The 21,789-nt window shown below is 38.1% G+C and overlaps 1 protein-coding gene and 1 pseudogene across 1 annotated transcript; both read right to left on the bottom strand.

Annotated features, from left to right (window-relative positions):
• Positions 1–3,143: 3,143 nt before the first annotated feature.
• Positions 3,144–4,088, bottom strand: LOC115297037 (olfactory receptor 2W1-like). Its single transcript, XM_029945519.1, has one exon. The coding sequence runs from the start codon at positions 4,086–4,088 to the stop codon at positions 3,144–3,146; it is 945 nt and encodes a 314-aa protein (XP_029801379.1).
• A 9,568-nt stretch (positions 4,089–13,656) lies between these two features.
• Positions 13,657–14,131, bottom strand: LOC115296443 (annotated as a pseudogene).
• Positions 14,132–21,789: the final 7,658 nt, after the last annotated feature.

Genomic DNA, 21,789 nt, shown 5'->3' with positions numbered 1-21,789 from the left:
GGCTAGGATGTCTCATCCTGTGTTGACCAGAGGGTGAGGTTGGCATCCACCGTTGAGTATGATGTTAGCTTGTCACATAGGCCTTTAGCATGTTGTAGTACAGCCAATTCAAAGACTGAGCAGGGCTTACAGGGACCCATTTCTCATGCGAAAGAGGGCAGGGGAGTGTGGCTCCTTAGAAGGCCTGGTGAGGTCGGGGCAGAGATCTGGAAAACTGGTCCTCTTTATGATAGGGATGGTTGGGGTTTGTGCCTGAAGGACCATCATCCCCCAATAGTTCCTTGGTGCCTGTGGCACTATCCCCCAGGAGGTACTGTGGCACCTGTGGCACTAAGCAGAAATGGCAGGACTGCAGTTAAAAACATTGGAGATTATTCCCAGGGAAGGGGAGCCCAAAACAGAAACATGGATGTTCTCTAATACTGCAATTGGGGTTGACAAATAACTTGGAAAATAGTGATTGTGAAGAAAAGCAATAGGCCCTGTGTGTACTGGGACTTCATGGAACGTTCCTCCCCAGTAAAATACAATGATACAAAGGACAGAAAGTGTTATGTTGATATTTTAGTTGGCAAACAAGGGTATAAGACATGACTCATAGTTTTCACATGGCTGCCATAAATGTGCACATAAAATCATAGACAAAACAGCTGAAAGTTAAGTTATTCTCTGGCAGAATTTCCTTTCTTGTTACCACTGTATCCTAAAAACATAGTCTAGTTTCTGTTGAATCCTCAGCTGCAGAGAAAATCTATAGCTTTATAAGCAGTGATAGTAATGAAAGTCCTCCTTAAGAAGTCGCTGTTGTTTCTGATAAATGACAGGAGCTAATATTCTCTCTTACAAAGGAATTGTTTTCTTTCAACACAGATCTGCCTTTGTGTAACATAACTGAAAGCAAAGAGTTGAAGTAGCCTCACATATGTCTAGGACAGTTTTGCTGCCAAAAAAAGGATGAACGTTTTTAGTTTTCCAACCTTTTTAGGTTCAGACTTGTGGGGATGGGGTTTTCAACCTACTACTATCACTTCTAGCAGTCCCGTTTGCATCTAAAAACAAATATCTATGAGGCAGTAGATAACTAATAGAACAAGATGACTGTTTCCCCAAATTTGTGGTAATACATGGTGTCGTAAAATCTTTCTACAGTATTCCAGGGAATCTCCAGCGTTTGTACCAGATTACCTGAGGCTATCCTTGGGTCCAAGGTGTCAGCCCCTCACCTAGAAGACCATCCATGGCTTCCTGAGATGCTAGAGCCTGGGTGTTTGGCCTCATCAGTTGATATGATCCAGGGGAGATCTCAGTCATCTTTGAACACAGGGACAGACATGTGCTATGACACTGAGACATTGTTTTTCCCTTCTTGCCGTTGTCAGCAACTCCTCCCAGGGACGTTTTCACATCACAGTTACACGGTGTGTCTGGTCCTGCACTGTGGCTCTTTGGGGGGCTACCCATCAGCATATTTGCTTCCCTAGGAGCCAAGGTTTTCTCCCTTGGGAATGATATTTGTGATGTGAATGCATAATACTAGGGAAATAAATCAGGTACTTAGTGTGACCCAAACTTTAGTATGCATGGAATAAATTAAGAGGAAATCAGTTATAAAGTTAGCAGTCATCATTTCTAGGTTACAAGATAAGGAGAAACTTTTTTCTATATTTCTCCTGTTTTTTTTTCATGTCCAGATACACACTTATAAGGATTCTATAATATTATGCAATTGAAAGAGGAATTATTCTATCTTTCCCTTCTCTTAGGTCTCAGGTGTTGCAAATGTCCTAAATTTTAAAAGCATGAGGATCTTGCTTCAGCATTCCTTACCCAATGAACATTCATCGTTCTGTAGGATAGTACAATTTTCATACATATTTTATTAAAAATGATTCACTTATTTAATAGTAGTAGGTAAATATGAGTATATAATGTTATCTGAAGCCAAATTAGATACAAAAAAATCTCACATGAATAAGAGTTTCTATGTTGTTGAAACGCTCACCAATAGTTTTATCAAACATGCATACAAATAAATACAAAATGAGATAATGCCAATGTAGAGACAGGAGTAGGTTTTGGAGGAAATAGAAGCACAGATATTCTGGATTTGTAGTGAAATGTCCCATGAGTAAGGTATCAACTGAGGGTAGAAGTTGAGCCAGAGAGTTTTAAATGATAAAGTAATTGTTTATCAAGTTTGGGATGAGTTTTCTTACAAAGAAAAGTTGATATGCATTTCCAGTGACCAGACTGTTACCAATCTATACATTCTCCTCTCAGAGTCATGACAATACCATAAAGTTGATATTCTCTCTGGGCTTTCCTATGTTTGGGTATCATCATCCTCTCTCAGATCTTTATTTTTACCAATGCCCATGAAATTGGTGATTTTAGTGTTATCCCCCAAAGAATCACAATTTCAAATAATGTTTTCAATGTGGAAGCCTGTGAAACAGAACGTTTGAGGATGGGAGAGAAAAGACCATTAACCCCTAGAACTCATGTACCCGACCCATATACCCCGGTGGTGACCGCTAACTCCACCCCCATGTTAGAGAGCAAGGGCACGGTAATGTGAACTCTCATATGCAGAGGCTATCCAATATCAGAAATGGTTAACTTGTAAAGAAGAGTGGTATTTTTTTCTCCAGCATAAAGATATTCAGAATTTCTTGGCATTGTTAATGGAGACCAGTCTCGTAAACGTGATATGCCACATGGTGGCTCTGGAGCAGTTAAAACTTTAGGCAAAAGATGGGTGAATAATGGTGGGCAGTTGATCTGTACCACTAAGTCCCTGATGGCATATTAGGTGGATGAAGGAAATGTTATTTCCCATAAAAGTGGTAAGTGTGGTAAAAAGAAATCCATGTCCAGTGTAATTCTACATTAAAATAAAATTCCATATGGAATACTTTCTTAATACCTTGTACATACATCTATTACAAAAACCACTCTTCATAATTCCATCTTTACTTATCTGTAGTTCCTGATTTGTCTTGAAGGCTTTTGATTGTATGATGAAAGTTTCTTTATGCATCTCTATCTCCTTATAATTTCTGTGTACTTCTTTGCATAAATGACTGGCTACATCTTCTCTTGGCAAAGGTCAGTGTTATTTCCTTCACTCTCTTCCATCCAACTCATGACTTTGCTAACCATTTTTCTACACACAGTATTCTCTTTACTGCACTCTTCACATCTTTGTTTCTTAAAGTATAGATCAGAGGGTTAAGAGTGGGTGTAACAATTGTGTAAAAGAGTGTAAAGAACTTCCCCTCATCTTGGGATGTGCTATTCTGTGGCTTCATGTACATATAAATTAGTGTTCCATAAAAGAGAGTTACTACCGTGAGGTGGGAACCACATGTATTAAGGATCTTACGCCACCTTGCTGTTGACTTGATCCTCACGACAGCTTGAGTAATAATTGCATATGAGATGAGAATTAGTGATAGAGGTACTAGAAGGAATATCACCCCAAGAGCATAGACAACCACCTCAATTACTTTTGAGTAGACACAAGCCATCTTGAGCAAGGCTGGCATCTCACAGAAAAAATTGTCCACTTCCCGGTGCCCACATCTTGGCAACTTCAAAGTCAGGGAGCAAAGAATTAAGGCACTGCCAAGACCACCTAACCAGGCAGTGAGCACCATCTTCTGGCAAAGCTGAGGGTGCATTACTACTGTGTAGTGAAGAGGTTGACAGACAGCGGCATAACGGTCATAGGCCATCACAGCCAAGAGAAGACATTCTGTGGCTCCCAAGTCAAGGGCAAAGAAGAATTGGAGCACACACCCTCCATAGGTAATAGACTTTGTTGGACCCCATAGATTTACCAGCATCTGTGGGATAATGCTAGTTGCATAACAGAGGTCCAGAAAGGACAAATTGGATAAGAAGAAATACATGGGAGTATGGAGCTGGCAGTCTAGGTTAGATACAAGAATGATGGTTGTGTTTCCTACCAAAGTCACAATATAGAAGATGAAGACAATCCCAGAGATAATGTGTTCCAATTGGGGCTGATCAGAAAACCCAAGCAGGATGAAATCTGTCATGGAACTTCCATTGTTTGCATTCATATCTCCCGACGAACGTCTAGGAGACAATACCATGGAAATAAAAAAAATAGCATTACCTTAGGTAGAAATAAAATCTCTGCATTTTGCCATGAGTATCCCAAATTCACTTGTTTGAGTGCTCTCTCCCTTTGGAACATTTAACACTCTGTATTCAGTGACCATGGCTTCTCCATGTCTACTCATAACCAGAGTGGTTCTAAAAATAATAAAGTGAACCCATTCACACTGAGTTGTAAATATTGAAGTAGCTTAATATGCTATGACACCTATGATTCTATTTATTTTGGATAAGCAATAAATACATAAAGTTAATGATATAACTTAAGAATAGGATATGTTTAGGGTTGTTCCTTCTTGAAATTATGACATTCGATCACTTGATGACAAATATTTCCCTCATCAAAGGAGTGGAGTTTGAGGTATAAAGTTCGGTAACCTGTCATGTTGGGATGAGCTGCACTATTTGGCAGCACTATCACTTTCCATATTCACCTTCAAATGTCCGCATTCCAGCCATTATCACCATCACCACCAACCGCCTCCTCATATTTTCATTCCTATTCCGTCCTGCAGACACTGCTGTTCTGTATGGCTTTTCATGTTCCTCACTATACTGCTCTTTTTTTTGTGCCACGAAAAAATTGTCTTTATTTTTAACTATTATTTACATGTATAGTGGCCATGTGTTTCTTTGAATACCTTTCATCACTGATACTACATCATTTAAATAGCCTTAGAATTTGTTGCAGAGTTAAAATGAACCTATTCCAGAAAAGTTTTTTTTACCACATACACACATCAACAACCTGTGTTAGCTCCTACTCCCTGGGCTACTCAGCAGGATTAGCAAGATAGATAACTTGACCAACAAGCAGTTCATTAAACAATCAGGAGTTGTTTTCCCCTTGTAATTACCAATCATATGTATCAATCCTCTGGATACTTCAGAACTCCATATGTAAACATCTCACTTCAGTTCTGAAAAAATACAGAAAAGAGATAAAGAATACATGAATTTCACTATTTCTGAATACTTTATCATATCATTAAATAGATGGAATAATTAATGAGTGAATTAACCTACAATGTTTTTGAGGGTTTCTTTTGGCTTGTAAGTTTTTTATGCACATAAGGTTAGAACATGGACTTTGGCCAGCGTACTTTATATTCATAGTGTGTTTGGAGCCAAAGAATACTAAATTTATTCACTCTGTTAAATAAAATAGGGAAAACTACTTACAGTATATCATTGTTACAAGCATTTTAGTTAGAACCTGAAAATGTTATAACGATGAAGAAAGAACTGTTATTACCTAGTAGTATGATACAGGGATACAGTTGTTATCCATATAAAAATAGAAATTTCATTTAATTAATAATTGTGACAAGTCTTTATGTGATAGGATGCCAGTTAAGTTGAGCATAGTGCTTAAGCACATGGATTCTGGACTCAGAGCTTGGTGTGAAATCCTAGGTAAGTATGGGGAAGTAAAGTACCCTTGGGCAGTTATATAACCTGGTTGTATATCAGGGTCTCTGTACATTCTGTGAAGCTAATAATGTTCCTCAAAGGGAGGCTGTGAGGGTTAGTATTTGTGGAAACATTAGAACTGTCCTTGGTTCATATTTAATTCTAAAATGTAAGCACTGTATTTACCTACCCACTAATTAGTATTATTTTATTTCTTTTTTAATCTCTTCATTTTCCCCACTGGTAATTTTACCATCATGGTCTAGAACTAAACTGGAATGCTTAATATTTTATGTGTGGATAACATTTAAAATGCACAGACACTCGTGTACACAAAACACAATGTACATAGTGAACTGATAAACTCAGAGATAGGAGAGGGGAGAGGACTTAAGCTCTCCAAATGCCTTGATTACCAAATGTAGTTATCTTTCCTTGACCACGTCAGGTTGGGATAGTGTCAGAAATTAGAAAGCCATGGAGTTTTAGAGTTGACATAGACTCAGAAGCCACAATCCAGCCTTCTGCCTTATGAGCAGATCTTCCACAGAATGGTCACACAACTCCTGTTTTTGTAGCTTCCTAACTATCCTTTAAAGAGGGACTCATACTCTTTATGTTGAGGTCAGAGTTGCTCTTTAACACACAGGCACTGCCTATTTTTCTTTATTCTGGAAATAACGTGGAATAAATCAATTCAACATGGCTTCCTTTAAAAATACCATTTTATTAGAAAATAAAACATAAATACAGAAAGAAAGTAAAAGCTCACTGAATCAAGGGGAGTGTTCTTATAACTCACATGCAGATCGAGAAGTAGAACCTTGCCAAGCACCCCAGGAGCTTTTCTTCTGGCTTGTCTCAATCATTACCATTCTACTTCCTTGGGTCATACATAACTGCCTCCTTGTGTTTTAATAGCATGATTACCCAAATGTGAATCTCCAGACAATACTGTTTAGTTTGCTCTTTAAAAAATTGTATACGTCTTTCGAGTTATCTTAATATTAGATTCTATTATCAAATATATTCTTAGACTTCAGATTAGGTGCTTGATGGTTGTCAGCTGTTGCCCACACTGTGTGAAGTTTAACTGCCATGCTTTTCTGGTTGCAATCCTTTGGACTCACCATGGATTACTAAATGCCTTGGATTAGTTAGTTGAGAAGTGAACACAGTACTGCCGATGTGCTATACCATTGAAGAAAGCAGTGAGCATCCATGATGCACACACAGTTTTGAAAATACATGTTAAGTAGGTTTAGCAGGTGAAAATCATTACTGGCTCGGTTTAAGCATTGGATCACAATAAGAATGCAGGTATACTTATTGGACGTGTCAGCTTGAAATTAGAGTTTATGTAATTTAATGTAGTGAATCCATATATAGGACTTTTGATTTTATGCTTATAAATATTTTCCATGTTGGTTTAAGCTTTGGATCTCAACTTTTAGTTACTTATTATTGCAACTTTAATTTAAAACTGAACTTGTGGGGAGAAGCACTGGGTGTTATATGGAAACCAATTTGACAATAAACCATTAGGAACTGAATATGAAAAAATAAATGTAAAAAATGAACATGATATTAAAAACAATAGCACACACAGTGGAAATATATGTTAATAAAGAGGCATGTTGTGATTTCATTGAAACAGGTTTTCCTTTTTCATGGTATGGACTTTAGTTTCTGATGGTGTAGAATGAGCTTACATTTTAGTTTGTTCAGTGAAATTTAAGACAAATGGAGCAAACATATTTAAACATAATTTGAATGTAACAATCATGTGGAGAGAAAAGTAGAAAGAAAGAACATATTTACGTTTCAGGAGGGAAGAATTCGCAGCTCTCGTGTTCTTATGTAGCCCAAAGGTACCCATGTTGCCATTATTACACAGGTAATCAGGATTCTTGTTTGGCATGTTACTGAGTCCATGAACATTGACGAGCCACCACTTTCTTATACTAACTCTTAATTACATATGCATTTAAATGCAACAGCTGAGCTAAAACTCTATGAAATCTCTATTTAATGTGGACGTTGGAGAAAAACTAGAATTGGGATGGGTGGCAAAGTTATTGAATTTGGCTTCTTAAGTGTGTTTTTGATGGGATATTTGTAGTCTTTTAGTGAGCACTCCCATCAGGCTCATTTGTAGGCTGATCTTTGCCCATTAAAGGAGAGCCCGCCGCTGGTGTATGTGTGCCCCAGGAGGTGTTTATGTAGGACATGAAGGCTAGTGTGTGCGTGTCATGTAGACTGTGGGGACTGGTGCCCCACAGAGGTGATTTAAAAATCTTGGGCTATGGTCAGAGGCTTTTACAAGCAACTATTTTAGGAAAAGTTCCCTTAAGACAACGGGTTTCGTCTTGCATGTGTGTGTGTGTGTGTGTGTGTGTGTGTAGGTTTCTTCCATGGAACTTAATTTCAGAGATGAATTTATTCATGTGTTAAATTTATCATTGAAGACTGCAAATATAAAATACAAAAATTAGCACATTTAATTGAACTTCATTTTTGTTTTTGTTTTTTTAGGGGGCAACACATCAATCAAATGAAGAAACATAGGCATTATCTATGTGTTATGTATGCTGGAAAGATAATATATGCTAAAATTATGGAATCATCTTAATTTTGGGGTAAGTGAGCCATATCATCATTGTTCCTTTTTAATCAATTAAAATTAATGCCATGAACATATTTTGGCCTACCACTCCATTCAAGAATTGCGATCTTGAATTTAGAGCTACTTCTCTGGTTTTACAATTCTAATTCCTACCTGACCCTTGGTAAATCATGGTCCTGAATTTTGTGTTCATTACACACTTGCATTAGAACATACTTTATGTATTAACACATTCACACACTTATGTTGATGCCTAAATAGCATGTATTTTAAAGTTTAGTTCATTTGAGCTTCCACAAATGGTATTATATCTTCTATGTTCTTTTGGCACTTTCCTTTTTTCACCTTCCTGTCACTGAGATTATCCAATATTTTTGGGTGCTGTGATTCATTTATTTCTACTATTGTGTAATATTCCATTGTGTGAACATATTATAATTATTTTGTCTCCTCACTCACTGATGGCCATTTTGGCTGATTATACTTTTGGACTCTTATGAAAGATGTTAGTTAAGATGAACAACTTTGTTCATGTCTCTTGGGTTAGTGTATGCAAGAAGAACTGTTGGGTGTATGCCTAGGACAGGAATTGCTGGTTATGGAATCAGCAAGGTTTATAAGATATTTTTCCCTGAATTGGTTTCATCAATTTATCCTGCCCTCGTTTTGTATACATTATTCAGTTGATCTACATTGTCTCCAATACCTGGTCTGATGGACTTTTAAATGATTGTCACCTGAAATATGATAAGTGCTATCTCGCTGTAGCCTGGATTTCCATTTACCTAAAAACGAATGAGGTTGAATTATCTTCATATACATACTGCTATGTAAAATTGTCCTTCTTTGAAAACCCATTTGTAGGTTCTGACAACTGTTTTTTGACTTTGCTTCTCTTTTTTCTTCTTCTTATTTTTTTAGAGGTTTTTATAATTTCTTTTAACTTTCTGTTGGTTGTGTGCCCTGCAGTATTTTCGTCTCAGTTGTTCCTTGACATTTTTCTTAATTTTTTTTTAATGTTTCTTTAAGTGTTTTTTATTTATTTTTGAGAGACAGAGAGACAGCTCAAGCACAGGAAGGTCAGAGAGAGGGAGACACAGTATCCGAAGTAGGCTCAAGGCTCTGAGTAGTCAACACAGAGCCTGACAGTGGGCTCGAGCTCACAAACTGTGATATCATGACCTGAACCAAAGTTGGACCCTTAACTGAGTGAGCCACTCAGGCTCCCCCTTGGCATTTTACTTTATTTATTTATTTATTTATTTATTTATTTATTTATTTATTTATATATTGCTCTTTATTTTTTTTCATAATATTTTATTGTCAAATTGTTTTCCATACAACACCCAGTGCTCTTCCCCTTATGTGCCCTCCACCATCACCACCACCTCTTTTCCCCCCTCCCCTTCCCCCTCAAAACACGTCTCTTGCTGTTCAGAATTTCTAAGTTTAAACATGGAAGAATATTTTAATTAATCTTTAGTAATCCTTCTCTATTCCAAAGTCAGAATGATATTTACACATATTTTTTTCTAATCATTTTAAAGTTATATCTTAGATACACCTGGAAGTAATTTATGTGTATGGTAGAGCATAGGGACCCAAATTTGTTTTTCCACATGGATAACTAAATTCCAGTTTAATTTATTGAAATATTTTTCCTTTCCCAGTGATGCCATCATATTTCTTCATTAGTAAAATTCTTCATGTGTGTGTGCGCATGTGAGGGTGCTGGTATGTTTCTGAGCCTCTAATTCTGCTGTACAGCTCAGGAAGTCTTTTCCTGACGCAATGCCACCCAGTGATAACCTCAAATAAACAGCCTAACCTTACACCAAAAGGATATAGAAAAAGAACAACAAACGAAGCCTGAAGGCAACCAAAGGAAGGAAATCATTAAGTTTAGTGCAGAAATAAATGATATAGAAAACAAAGAAACAGTAGTAGAGGTAAATTAAACCAGGGGCTGGCTCTTTAAAAAAATTTATAAAATTGAGAAATCCCTAGCCAGGTGTATCAAGAAGAAAAGAGAAAGGACCCAAATAAATAAAATCACATATGAGAGAGGGAAAATAATAAACAACATCATAGAATATTATGGAAAATTATATGTCAACAGACTGGGCAATCTGGGAGAAATGGATACAATTCTAGAAACATGTAAATTACCAAGCTGAACAAAGAAGAATTAGAAAGCCTGAAAAGACTTAAAACGGCAAGGAAAGTGAACCAGAAATCAAAAATCTCTCAGAAAACAAAACTCCAACGCCAGAGGGCTTCACTGGGGAGTCCACCAAACATTGAAAGAAGTGTTAATAGCTATTCTTTTGAAACTATTCCAAAAAATAGAAGTAGAAGGAAAACTTCCATACACATCTGCGAGGTAAGCATTACCCTGATTTCTAAACCTGGCAACGATCCCACTAAAAAGGAAGATTATAGGCCAGTATCCTGGATGAACATGAATGGAAAAATTGTCAACAAAATACTGCCAAATTGAATCCAACAGTACATTAAAAGAACTATTAACCATAATCAAGTGGGATTTATTCCTCTGCTACAGAATTGTTCAATATTGGCAAATCAGTGTGATACACCACCTTAGTAAAAAGAAAAAGGATAAGAACCATAGGATCCTGTCAATAGATGTGGAAAAAACATTTGACAAATGCAACATCCATTCATCATAAAAATACTCAATGAAGTAGAGATAGAAGGAACATACCTCCACCTCATAAAGGCCATAGACAAATATTCAAAGCTAATGTTAGCTTCAAGGCAGAAAAATTGAGAGCTTTTCCTCTACAGACCAGAACAAGAAGTGATGTCCACTCTCACCAGTGTTATTTAATATAATACCAGACGTCTTAGCCTCTGCAATCAGACAACAGAAAAAAAAAAAGCATCCAAATTAGAAAGGAAGAAGTCAAACTTTCATTATTGAAGGATGACATGATCTCCATATAGGAAACCTGAAAGACTCCACCAGAAAGTTACTAGAGCTTATAAATAAATTCAGCGAAGTCACAAGATACAAAATCAGTGAGCAGAAAAATTTTGCATGTCTATACATGAAACGTGAAGCAGCAGAAACAGAAATCAAGGAATCCATCCTATTTACTATTGCACTAGAAACCATAAGACACCTAGGAATAAACCTAACCAAATAGGGAAATGATATGTAGAACACTGAAAATGGTAGAACACTCATGAGAGAAATGGAAGATGACACAAATAAATGGGAAAACATTCCATGCTCATGGATTTGAAAGGCAAATATTGTTAAATTGTCTATACTAAGCCATCTACACATTTAATCCAAACCCTATCAAAATACAACTGGCATTTTTTGCAGAGCTAGTAGCAACGATCCTAAAATTTGTATAGAACCACAAAAGACCCTGAATAGCCAAAGCAATCTAGGAAACCAACGCAAATCTGGAGGCATCAGAATGCCAGACTTTTGGCTGTGTTACAAAACTGTAATCATCAAGACAGCATGGTAGTGGCACTAAAACAGACATTGAGATCAGCAGAACAGGACAGAGAACCAGAAATGGACCCATAAGCATATGGCCAACTAATCTTCAAGAAAGCAGGAAATAATATCCAGTGGAAAAAAGACACCTCTTCGACAAATGGTGTTGGGAAAACCGGACAGGGCATGCAAAAGAATGAACCTGGACCAGGGCGCCTGGGTGGCTCAGTCAGTTGAGCATCCAGCTTCAGCTCAGGTCATGATCTCATGGTTCGTGGGTTCGAGCCTCGCATCAAGGCTCAGCTCAGAGTCTGGAGCCTGCTTCTGATTCTATGTCTCCCTCTCTCTCTGTCCTTGCTCTGCTCGTGCTCTGTCTCTCTCTCTCTTTCAAAAATAAACATTAAGAAATTTTTTTAAAAAGAAAAAAGTAGAAACAGGAGAAATGAATAACTTGTTTTATTTAGTTCAATATTTCTAAAATATCATTTCTACATGTAATTAATATAAACATATTACCTAGATAGTTATATTACAGTCTTTTTTTTCATACTAAATCTGAAACTGGTGTATATTTTACACTTACAGCACATCTCAAGTCAGACTGGTCATATTTATTTCAGTGCTCCCAAGTTACACGTACCAGGCTAGCACATTGGACGACAGAGATCTAAGAACTAACAATTTCAGCAGACAGAACATAGAACCAGAACATGTGAAGTGCTCACAAATTCAAGCAGTTACACTCACATTCAAAATATGGATGCAAATTTTCATTCATTTTTGTGAGGTTGTGCTCAGGCACTGGTAAACTGCCACTATTTAAAGTTATCAGGGTGTGGCTCAGTCAGTTTAGCGTCAGACTTTGGCTCAGGTCATGATTTCACAGTCTGTGTGCTTTTCAGCCCCACAACAGGCTCTGTTGACAGCTCAGAGCCTGGAGCCTGCTTCTGATTCTGTGGGTCCCTCTCTCTCTGCCCCTCTCCTGCTCATGATCTGTCTCTGTCTCTCAAAATAAATAAATGTTTAAAAAAAACATTAAAAAAAAGAAAGAACCTGGACCACTTTCTTACACCATACACAGAAGTAAACTCAAAATATATGTAAGACCTAAATGTGAGAGAAGAAACCATCAATCAAAGTTCTAGAATGAAATGAAGACAGTAACCTCTTTGACATTGGCCATAGCAAGGTCTTACTAGAAAATTCTTGTAAGGCATGGGAAACGAAAGGAAACATGAATTATTGAGACTTCAGCAAGATAAATAGAAAACAATCAACAAAGAAAACAATCAACAAAACTAAAAGGCAGCCTAGATATTTGCAAATGACACATCAGATAAAGGGTTAGTATCCAAAAATATAAACAACATATAACACTCAACAGTAATAAAACAAAAAATCCAGTTAAAAATGGGCAGAAGACAGGGATAGACTATTTTTCCAAGGAAGACATCCAGACAGCCAAGAGACACATGAAAAGATTTTAACATCATTTGTCATCAGGAAAATATAACTCAAAACCATGGTGGTACCTCATCATCTGTCAGAGACCTGTCAGAATGGCTAAAATTAACAACTCAAAACAACAGAAGTTGGCAGGGATACCGAGAAAGGGGAATCCTCTTAAACTGTGGGTGAAAATGCAAAGTAGTGCAGCCACTCTGGAAAGCTATATTGAGGTTTTTCAGAAAACTAAAAATAGGAAAACCCTACCACTCAGCAATTGTACTGCTAGGTACTTCACCAAAGTTTACAAAAATGCTGGTTTGAAGGGATATTTGCATCCTAATATTTATAGCTGCATTATTTGCAATATCCAAATTATTGAAAGAGCCCAAATATCTATTGACTGAGAAATGGATAAAGAAGATATGGCATATAGATATATATAATGGAATATCTCTCAGCCTTCAAAAAGAATTTTTTTCCATTTGCAACAATGTGGGTGGAGCTAGAATGTATTTTTTTATGGTGAAAAAAAGTATGTTTAGATTTAGCCAGCTGGACTCGTTAAGATGATCCCAGTTTTGTTGGCAACATCCAAGTCAGTCGAACATATGCTTTCTTTTCCCCATCGGGCCTGCTCAGAGGGTTGACCTTGGCCACGTCAATGTCATAGAGCTTCTTCACAGCCTGTTTGATCTGGTGCTTGTTGGCCTTGACATCCACAATGAACACAAGAGTGTGGTTGTCTTCTACTTTCTTCATGGCTGACTCGGCTGTCAGCGGGAACTTGATGATGGCACAGTGGTCAAGCTTGCTTCTCCTGGGGGCGCTCTTTCGAGGACATTTGGGTTGCCTTCGGAGACGCAGAGTCGTGGGCCGTCGGATTGTAGGCGACTGCGGATCTTCTTTTTTTGACTATGGACGCCTTTCAGTACTGCTTTCTTGGCCTTCAGAGCCTTTGCTTTGGTTTCGGCTTTGGGAGGGGCAGGGGCTTCCTTCTTCGCCTTCGGCGCCATCTTCATGAGAGCTAGAATGTATTATGCTGGATGAAATAAGTCAGTCAGAGAAAGATAAATACCACGTGATTTCATTTACATGTGGAATTTAATAAACAAAACTGATGAACACATGGGAAGGGGGGAAGAGGAGTGAGGGGAACGAACCGCAGGAGACTTAATAATAGAGAACAAACTGAAGGTCGATGGAGGGAGGCGGGTGAGAGATGGGCTAGATGGGTGTTGGGCGCTAAGGAGGGCACTTGGGGTGAGCAGAGGATGTTACATGTAAGTGCTGAATCATTGAATTCTACTCCTGAAGCTAATATTGCACTGCAAGTTAACTAACTAAAATTTACAAAGAAGAAGCAGCCATGCAAATTGTCTTATAAAACGTAATTGTGAATAATCCCTTTTAGACTAAAAATGATAGGAAATATGAGCATTCCCATGGTTGGTGCTTTCCCTGCTGGCGCTGGAGGGTCGCTTAGGACTCAGCTCCAAGGTCTTTCTTGCTCTTTAGCAAATACATCAACCAGATCCCTTTCAACTTCCTGGGAATTCTCTTCCCCATAAGTGTCTTGAGACTGATCGCCTTGCTTTATTCAGATCTCTGCTCAGAGAGCCCTCTTGGACCACCTTTTCTAAAATGGCACTTTCCATCACTCTCCCCTAAAGCTGCCCTCCCTTTTTTACCCTTTCTCTCTCTCTCTCTCTCTCTCTCTCTTTCTCTCTCTCTCTCTTTCTGTCTTTCTTTCCATCTTTCTATCTTTCTCTCCTTCTCTTTCTCTCTCCTTTCCCTCCCTCCCTTCCTTCCTTCCTTTCTTTTTTAGTCCCTCCCTCTTTCCCTTCCTTCCTTTATCCTTTTCTCTCTCTTTCTTTTTCTCTCTTTCTTCTTCCCTTTCTCTCTTAAGATTCAGCTTTATTGAGGTACAATTGAGACATTAAATTGTAAGATATTTAACGTACACATCATGGGGATTTGTATTGTATACATTTTGAAAGGATACCCTCCCCCATCTAGTTAATTTAACACATACATCGCTCATGTATTTTTTAATGTTTGTTTATTTTTGAGAGAGTGCAAGTAGGAGAGGAGCAGAAAAATAGGGAGACAGAGATATCCAAAGTAGATTCTGTGCTGAGAGCAGTGAGCCTGATGTTGGGCTCGAACTCATGAAGTGCCAGATCATGGCCGGAGCCAAAGTTGGACACTCAATCAACTCAGCCACCCAGGTACCCGATCGCCTCATGTATTTAATTTTTAGTTTGGTGAGAACACTTCATTTGTACTCTCTCAGCAGATTTGAGTTATGAAATACAGTGCTATCATCTAACACATCATGTTCTACATGCGATCCTCATGCCTTATTCATCTTAAAACTGGTTTGTGCCTTTTTACCAACCTCTTCCCATTTCCCTCACCCTTAATCCCTGTCAATGCTTTTTTTTTCTGTTTCAATGAGTTAGACTCTTTTTAAAGGATTCCCACAGATATAAGTGACATCATGCAAGTATGTGTCTTTCTCTGACTTATCTCACTTACCATAATTTCCTCAAAGACCATCCATGTTGTCAGAGGGCGAGGTGTCCTTTCTTGTAGATGAGTAATATTATATATATATATGTATAAATATACACATATATATGGGCAATTTATGACATTATAATTATATATATAATTTATGACTTAATAATTATATATATAATTTATATATATTTATAAAGTCAAAAATTACCCATTAATATGAAATTATTTCTAAGATACTCCATTTTTTCCCATTGATGTATGTGTCATTTTAATACCACATGGCTTTGATTACTATGACTTTTAATACATAATTAGGATTTAATGAGTTAATACATAATTGGAATTAGGGTATATAATGCCTTCAACCTTGTTGATCTTTCAAATTGCTTTAGCAATTTAAGGATTGTTGTGTTCCCATACAAATATTAGGACTGTTTGTTGTATTTCTAGGAAAAATGCCAATGGAATCTTATAGGGATTGTTTTGAATCTGTAGCTGGCTTTGAGAATTATATACATTTGAAAACTATTTTTCCAATCCATAAGCATGGACTATCTTTACATTTATTTGTGTCTTCAGTTTTTTCATTAATCTTGTATTTTTGAGTGTACAGGTCTTTCATATCCTTGGTGAAATTTATTGCCTTTAATGTGATTGTGAGATTAGTTTTCTTTTTTTCTTTTACAGTTTATTGTCAAGTAGGGTTCCAAATAACACCTAGTGCTCATCCTAACAAGTGCCCTCCTTCATGCCCACAACCCCTTTTCTATTCTCCCCGACCCCCAAAACCCTCAGTTTGTTCTCAGTATTTGACAGTCTCATGGTTTGCATCCCTTACTCTCCTTAACTGCTTTTCCTCTTCCCCTCCTCCATGGTCTTCGATAAAGTTTCTTCTGTTTCACACATGAGTGAAAACATATGGTATCTGTCTCTCTGCCTGACTAACTTCACTTTTTATAACATGCTCAAGTTCCATCCACGTTTCTACAAATGCCCAATTTTCATTCTTTCTCATTGCCGTGTAGGACTCCATTGTGTTTATAAACAACATCTTCTTGATCCATTCATCAGTTCATGGAAATTTGGCTCTTCCCATGTATTGGCAATTATTGACAGTGTTGCTATGAACATTGGGGTACATGTGCCCCTATGCATCAGCACTCCTGTATCCCTTGGGTAAATCCCTAGCAGTACTATTGCTGGGTCATAGTGGAGTTCTATTGATAGTTTTTTGAGGAACCTCCACACTGTTTTCCACAGCGGCCGCACCAGATTACATTCCCACCAACAGTGTAGGAGGGTGCCCATTTCTCCACATGCTCGCCAGCATCTATAGTCTCCTGATTTGTTCATTTTAGCCACTCTGACTGGTGTGAGGTGGTATCTCAGCGTGATTTTGATTTGTATTTTCTTGATGATGAGTGATGCTGAGCAACGTTTCATGTGTCTGTTGGCCATCTGGATATCCTCTGAAGATGTGTCTATTCATGTCTTCTGCCCATTTCTTCACTGGATTATTCGTTTTTTGGGTGTGGAGTTTGGTGAGTTCCTTATAGATTTTGGACACTAGCTCTTTATCTGATATGCTATTTGCAACTATCTTTTCCCATTCTGTCAGTTGCATATTAGTGTTTTTTTTTTAATTATTTCTTTTGCCGTGCAGAAGCTTTTTATTTTGATAAGGTCCTAATAGTTCATTTTTGCTCTTGCTTCCCTTGCCTTTGGAGATGTGTAACCCAGAAATGAATCCCATCTGGTCATGGTAGATAATTCTTTTTTATATACTATTGAATTCAATTTGCTAGTATCTTGTTGAGGATTTTTGTATCCATATTCACCAAGGATATTGGCCTGTAGTTCTCTTTTTTCTTGAGTCTCTGTCTGGTTTGGGAATCAGAGTGATTCTGGCTTCACAGATCCCACACAGACGCGGGCTGTTAGATATTCTATTTGCATTTTTTCTAGTTTCTTGAAATAGGCCTGGACTGCAATGTACTTTCTCTTAGGACTGCCTTTGCTGCATTCCAAAGAGTTTGGATTATTGTATTTTCATTTTCATTTGTTTCCATATATTTTTATGTATCTTCTCTAATTGCCTTATTGGCCCATTCATTCTTTAATAGGATGTTCTTAAACCTACATATTTTTTGAAGTTTTTCAGACTTTCTCCAGTGATTGATTTCAAGTTTCATAGCATTTTGATCTGAAAGTGTGCATGGCATCATCTCAATTCATTTATATTTATTGAGCGCTGCTTTGATACTCACTATGTGATCTATCTTGGAGAATGTAACATGTGCACTCGAGAAGAAAGTGATTCCTTAGCTTCAAGATGTAGAATTCTACATATATGTGTCAGATCCATCTGTTCCAATGTATCAGTCAGGTCCATTGTTTCCTTAATGATTTTCTGTCTAGCTGATCTATCCATTGCTGTAAGTATAGTTTTAAAGTCCCCTACAGTTAGCACATTGTTATCAATACAATAGTTTCTGTTTGTGATTAATTGTTTTATGTATTTGGGTGCTTACGAATTTGGTGTGTATAAATTTATAATTGTTAGCTTTTCCTGATGGATAGACCCTGTAATTATTATATAATGCCGGTCTTCATCTCTTGTAACTGCTTTAACTTTAGAGTCTGGTTTTTCTAATATAAGTGTGGCTACTCCAGCTTTCTTTTGACTTCCAGTAGCATGATAGATATTTCTCCATCCCCTTACTTTCAATCTGAAGGTGTCCTCACGTCTAAAATGAGTCTGGCTCCCAGAGAGAGAGAGAGAGAGAGAGAGAGAGAGAGAGAGAGAGAGAGAGAGAGAGAGAGAGAGAGAGAGAGAGAGAGAGAGAGAGAGAGAGAGAGAGAGAGAGAGAGAGAGAGAGAGAGAGAGAGAGAGAGAGAGAGAGAGAGAGAGAGAGAGAGAGAGAGAGAGAGAGAGAGAGAAAGAGGAAGAGGGAGAGAGAGAGAGAGAGGATAAAAAAATAAAATAAAATGAGTCTCTTGTAGATAGCAAATAGATGGATTTTTTAAATTCATTCTGCTACCCTATGTCTTTTTATTGGAGCACTTAGTCCATTTACATTCAGTGTTATTATTGGCAAATATGGTTTAGAGTCATTGTGTTCTATGTAGGATTCATGCTTGTAGTGGTGTCTCTGGTACTTTGTGTTCCTTGAAACTTTTTCCTCATAGAGTCCCCATTAGGATTTCTTGCAGGGCTCTTTTGTGGTGGTAAATTCCTTCAATTTTTGTTTGTTTGCGAAAACCTTTATATCTCCTTCTATTCTGAATGTTAGACTTGCTGGATAAAGGATTCTTGGCTGCATAGTTTTCCTGTTCATCACATTGAAGATTTTCTGCTATTCTTTCTGGCCTGCCAAGTTTCAGAAGATAGGTCTGTAACCATTCTGATAGGTTTCCCTTTGTATGTTAGGGCCCTTTTATCTCTAACTTTTTTCAGAATTCTCTCTTTATCCTTGTATTTTGCCAGTTTCACTATGATATGTCGTCCCAAAGATCAATTCATGTTATGTCTGAGGGGAATTTTCTGTGCCTCTTGGATTTCAATGTCTGTTTCCTTCCCCAGATTTGGTATGTTCTTGACTAGAATTTGTTCCAGCACCCATTCAGTGCCTTTTTCTCTCTTCTTCTTATCCTTTGTAATTCCGATGATAGGGATATTGGTCTGTTTAATTGCATCACTCATTTCTCGAATTCTCAATTTGTGCTCCTGGATCAATTTATCTCTCTTTTTCTCAGCTTCCTCTTTTTCTATATTTGTGTCTTCTAATTCACTTATTCTCTTCTCTGCTTCTTCAATCTGTGCAGCGGCTGCCTCCATTTTATTATGCACCTCAAATATGGCATTAAAAAAATTCATTACAACTATTTTTAAGGGCCATAGTTTTGTACTAATAGCTTCTCTGGTGTCTTCCATGCCTTTTTCAAGCCTAGAGGTTAATTTTTTGACAGTTGTTCTAAATTCTTGCTTAGTTATGTTGCTTATATCTTTTTTAACCAACTCTTTAGCTGTCACTTTTTCCTGGAATTTATTTAGAGGAGAGTTCTTCCATTTCATCATTTTGGCTACCTTTCTGTCCTTTGTAAGCTTTAAATTAAGCTTGTTATGTGCTTGCACCTGCAAGTACTGCTATATTAATGTAATCTCATAGACTGTCCAGGGCCTGTCCATTCAAAAAGTGTTCTTTTTTTTTTTTTTAAGAAGTGTTCTTTTAATAGTGTCCCTTGGTCTCTCTTTTTGAGGCTTTGGTTGTCTTATTTCCCTACTCACAGTCATATTTGAGACACTCCACCAGGTGTACTTTGGCTTGTTTCTTGAGGTAGCCCTGGAAAGGAAAACAGACAGACAAACAGGTAACAAAAGCACACAAGCGCACAATCAAATCAAACAAACAAGGAAACTGAAAGAAAACAATAGAAGAAAAACAACAAAAACATAGGGCAGTCTAGAAGCACAAAACCAGAAGTCCCAGCTGCAAATAAGGAGCAGGATGGAGGCAGTGCAGGTGCAAGAGCATGTACACAGAGAGAAATGACAGGGGTGGGGAGAAAGAGAAGTTGAACATTGACCAGGCAGAGAGACAAAAAGGCTTAATTCAGAGGGAGAAAAAGGAGATTACAGCAGGATGTGAGGAAATAAAAAACACGAAGATCATGATACCCAGAGAAACTATATAGTCTGATTATTTCAGAGAGAGAGAAAGGAAGGCAAAGATGAAGATAGAACATGCATCAAGAGAATGGATTATATATGCTTGTTTAAGCTAACCTATATCCAGAATACCCAGTACAGGGGAGGGGAGAGATAAGAATGAGATAAGGGAGAATATATCTGAATAGCAAGAATTGATCAAGGGTCAATCGTGGCAGTGGGTGAGTGTTGATCTTGGGAGAGGGGCTGTTTCTGTATTCAGCCTCAGGTAACAAAGCAGCTATGCAGTGCAGATGGGCGTGGTTTGGTGTAGGTGCGCTTCCTCTCCACTGTGGGTCCTGCTGGCCGCTCCCTAAGGCCCTGCCTTGGTTGTTGTGGGGAGAAAAATGGCCACCTCCCCAGTCCCTTCTCAAACCTGGTGTTGCAAAACTCTTTTGGGTCTGGTCTTATTATGATGCGGGAGCCAAGGTGGGCCATGATCTATGTGCCATGCCCAGCCTCATTTCCAGATCTTGCTCCACGCACATTAATGATACACCCTAAATGTAATCCTGCAAGCTGGGGCACTTCCTACTGGGTGATCGAGTAGGGGAATGGTTCCTCCTGAATCAGACTGCGACTGTGATCCCTTGTGCACCATCTTTCTTGGAGGGGATTTCTTGGACCTGGCACCCAACCCAAAGGAAACTCCAGTTAGAGTTAGAATCTCTCTTTGAAAGCCCTGCAGTTAAGATGGGATGATCCAATGACTCCCTCTCCATCCCAGGTTGAGCTTTTTGTCTTTTCCAGGGACTGTTCTAAGATACCCCTGTCGCTCTTTTCTTCTTTTTAACTCTCCACAAAGGGGGCTCCCTCCCCTTCATGCATCCCTGTCCTGACCCATTTTTGTCTTCTCCAGTTCACAATCATGCACCTATGAGGCTGTCTTCTTAGTGGATTCTGTCTCTTTTTCTTCCAGACTCTAGGGGTTCAGATACCTTTGGCTTCAGCCCTTCTTTGAGAGATGCAGGCAGGAAGTACCAAACTCCCCATTTCTCCGCCATATTGCTGCTCCACCATAGCCCTGCATGAAAGCAGCAGAGCCGGCAGTGGCAGGAGAACCAAGTCCAGTGTGACTGTGCAAAGCCCGAGATTAGTTTCCTTAATTTCTAGTAGTTTTCTAGTAACTGTAGTTTTCTAGCAATCATAGTATAAAAATGATGTATTTTTAAATTTGATTTTGTATCCTACAACTTTACAGAATTCTTCAGTATTTCTCCTTTATGGTGAAATCTTTAATATTTTCTATATATGATACCATGTCATTGGCATATATAAATAGTTTAATTTCTTTCTTCCTGATTTATCTGCCCTTATTTCTTTTTCCTGCCTAGTTGCTCTGGCTAGGATGTCTCATCCTGTGTTGACCAGAGGGTGAGGTTGGCATCCACCGTTGAGTATGATGTTAGCTTGTCACATAGGCCTTTAGCATGTTGTAGTACAGCC

This window comes from Suricata suricatta, chromosome 7 (genome assembly GCF_006229205.1).
Source record: "Suricata suricatta isolate VVHF042 chromosome 7, meerkat_22Aug2017_6uvM2_HiC, whole genome shotgun sequence".
In the NCBI taxonomy this organism is placed as follows: Eukaryota; Metazoa; Chordata; class Mammalia; order Carnivora; family Herpestidae; genus Suricata; species Suricata suricatta.
The sequence above is the reverse complement of the archived record's forward strand: the minus strand, read 5'-3'. Positions and strand labels throughout refer to the sequence as shown.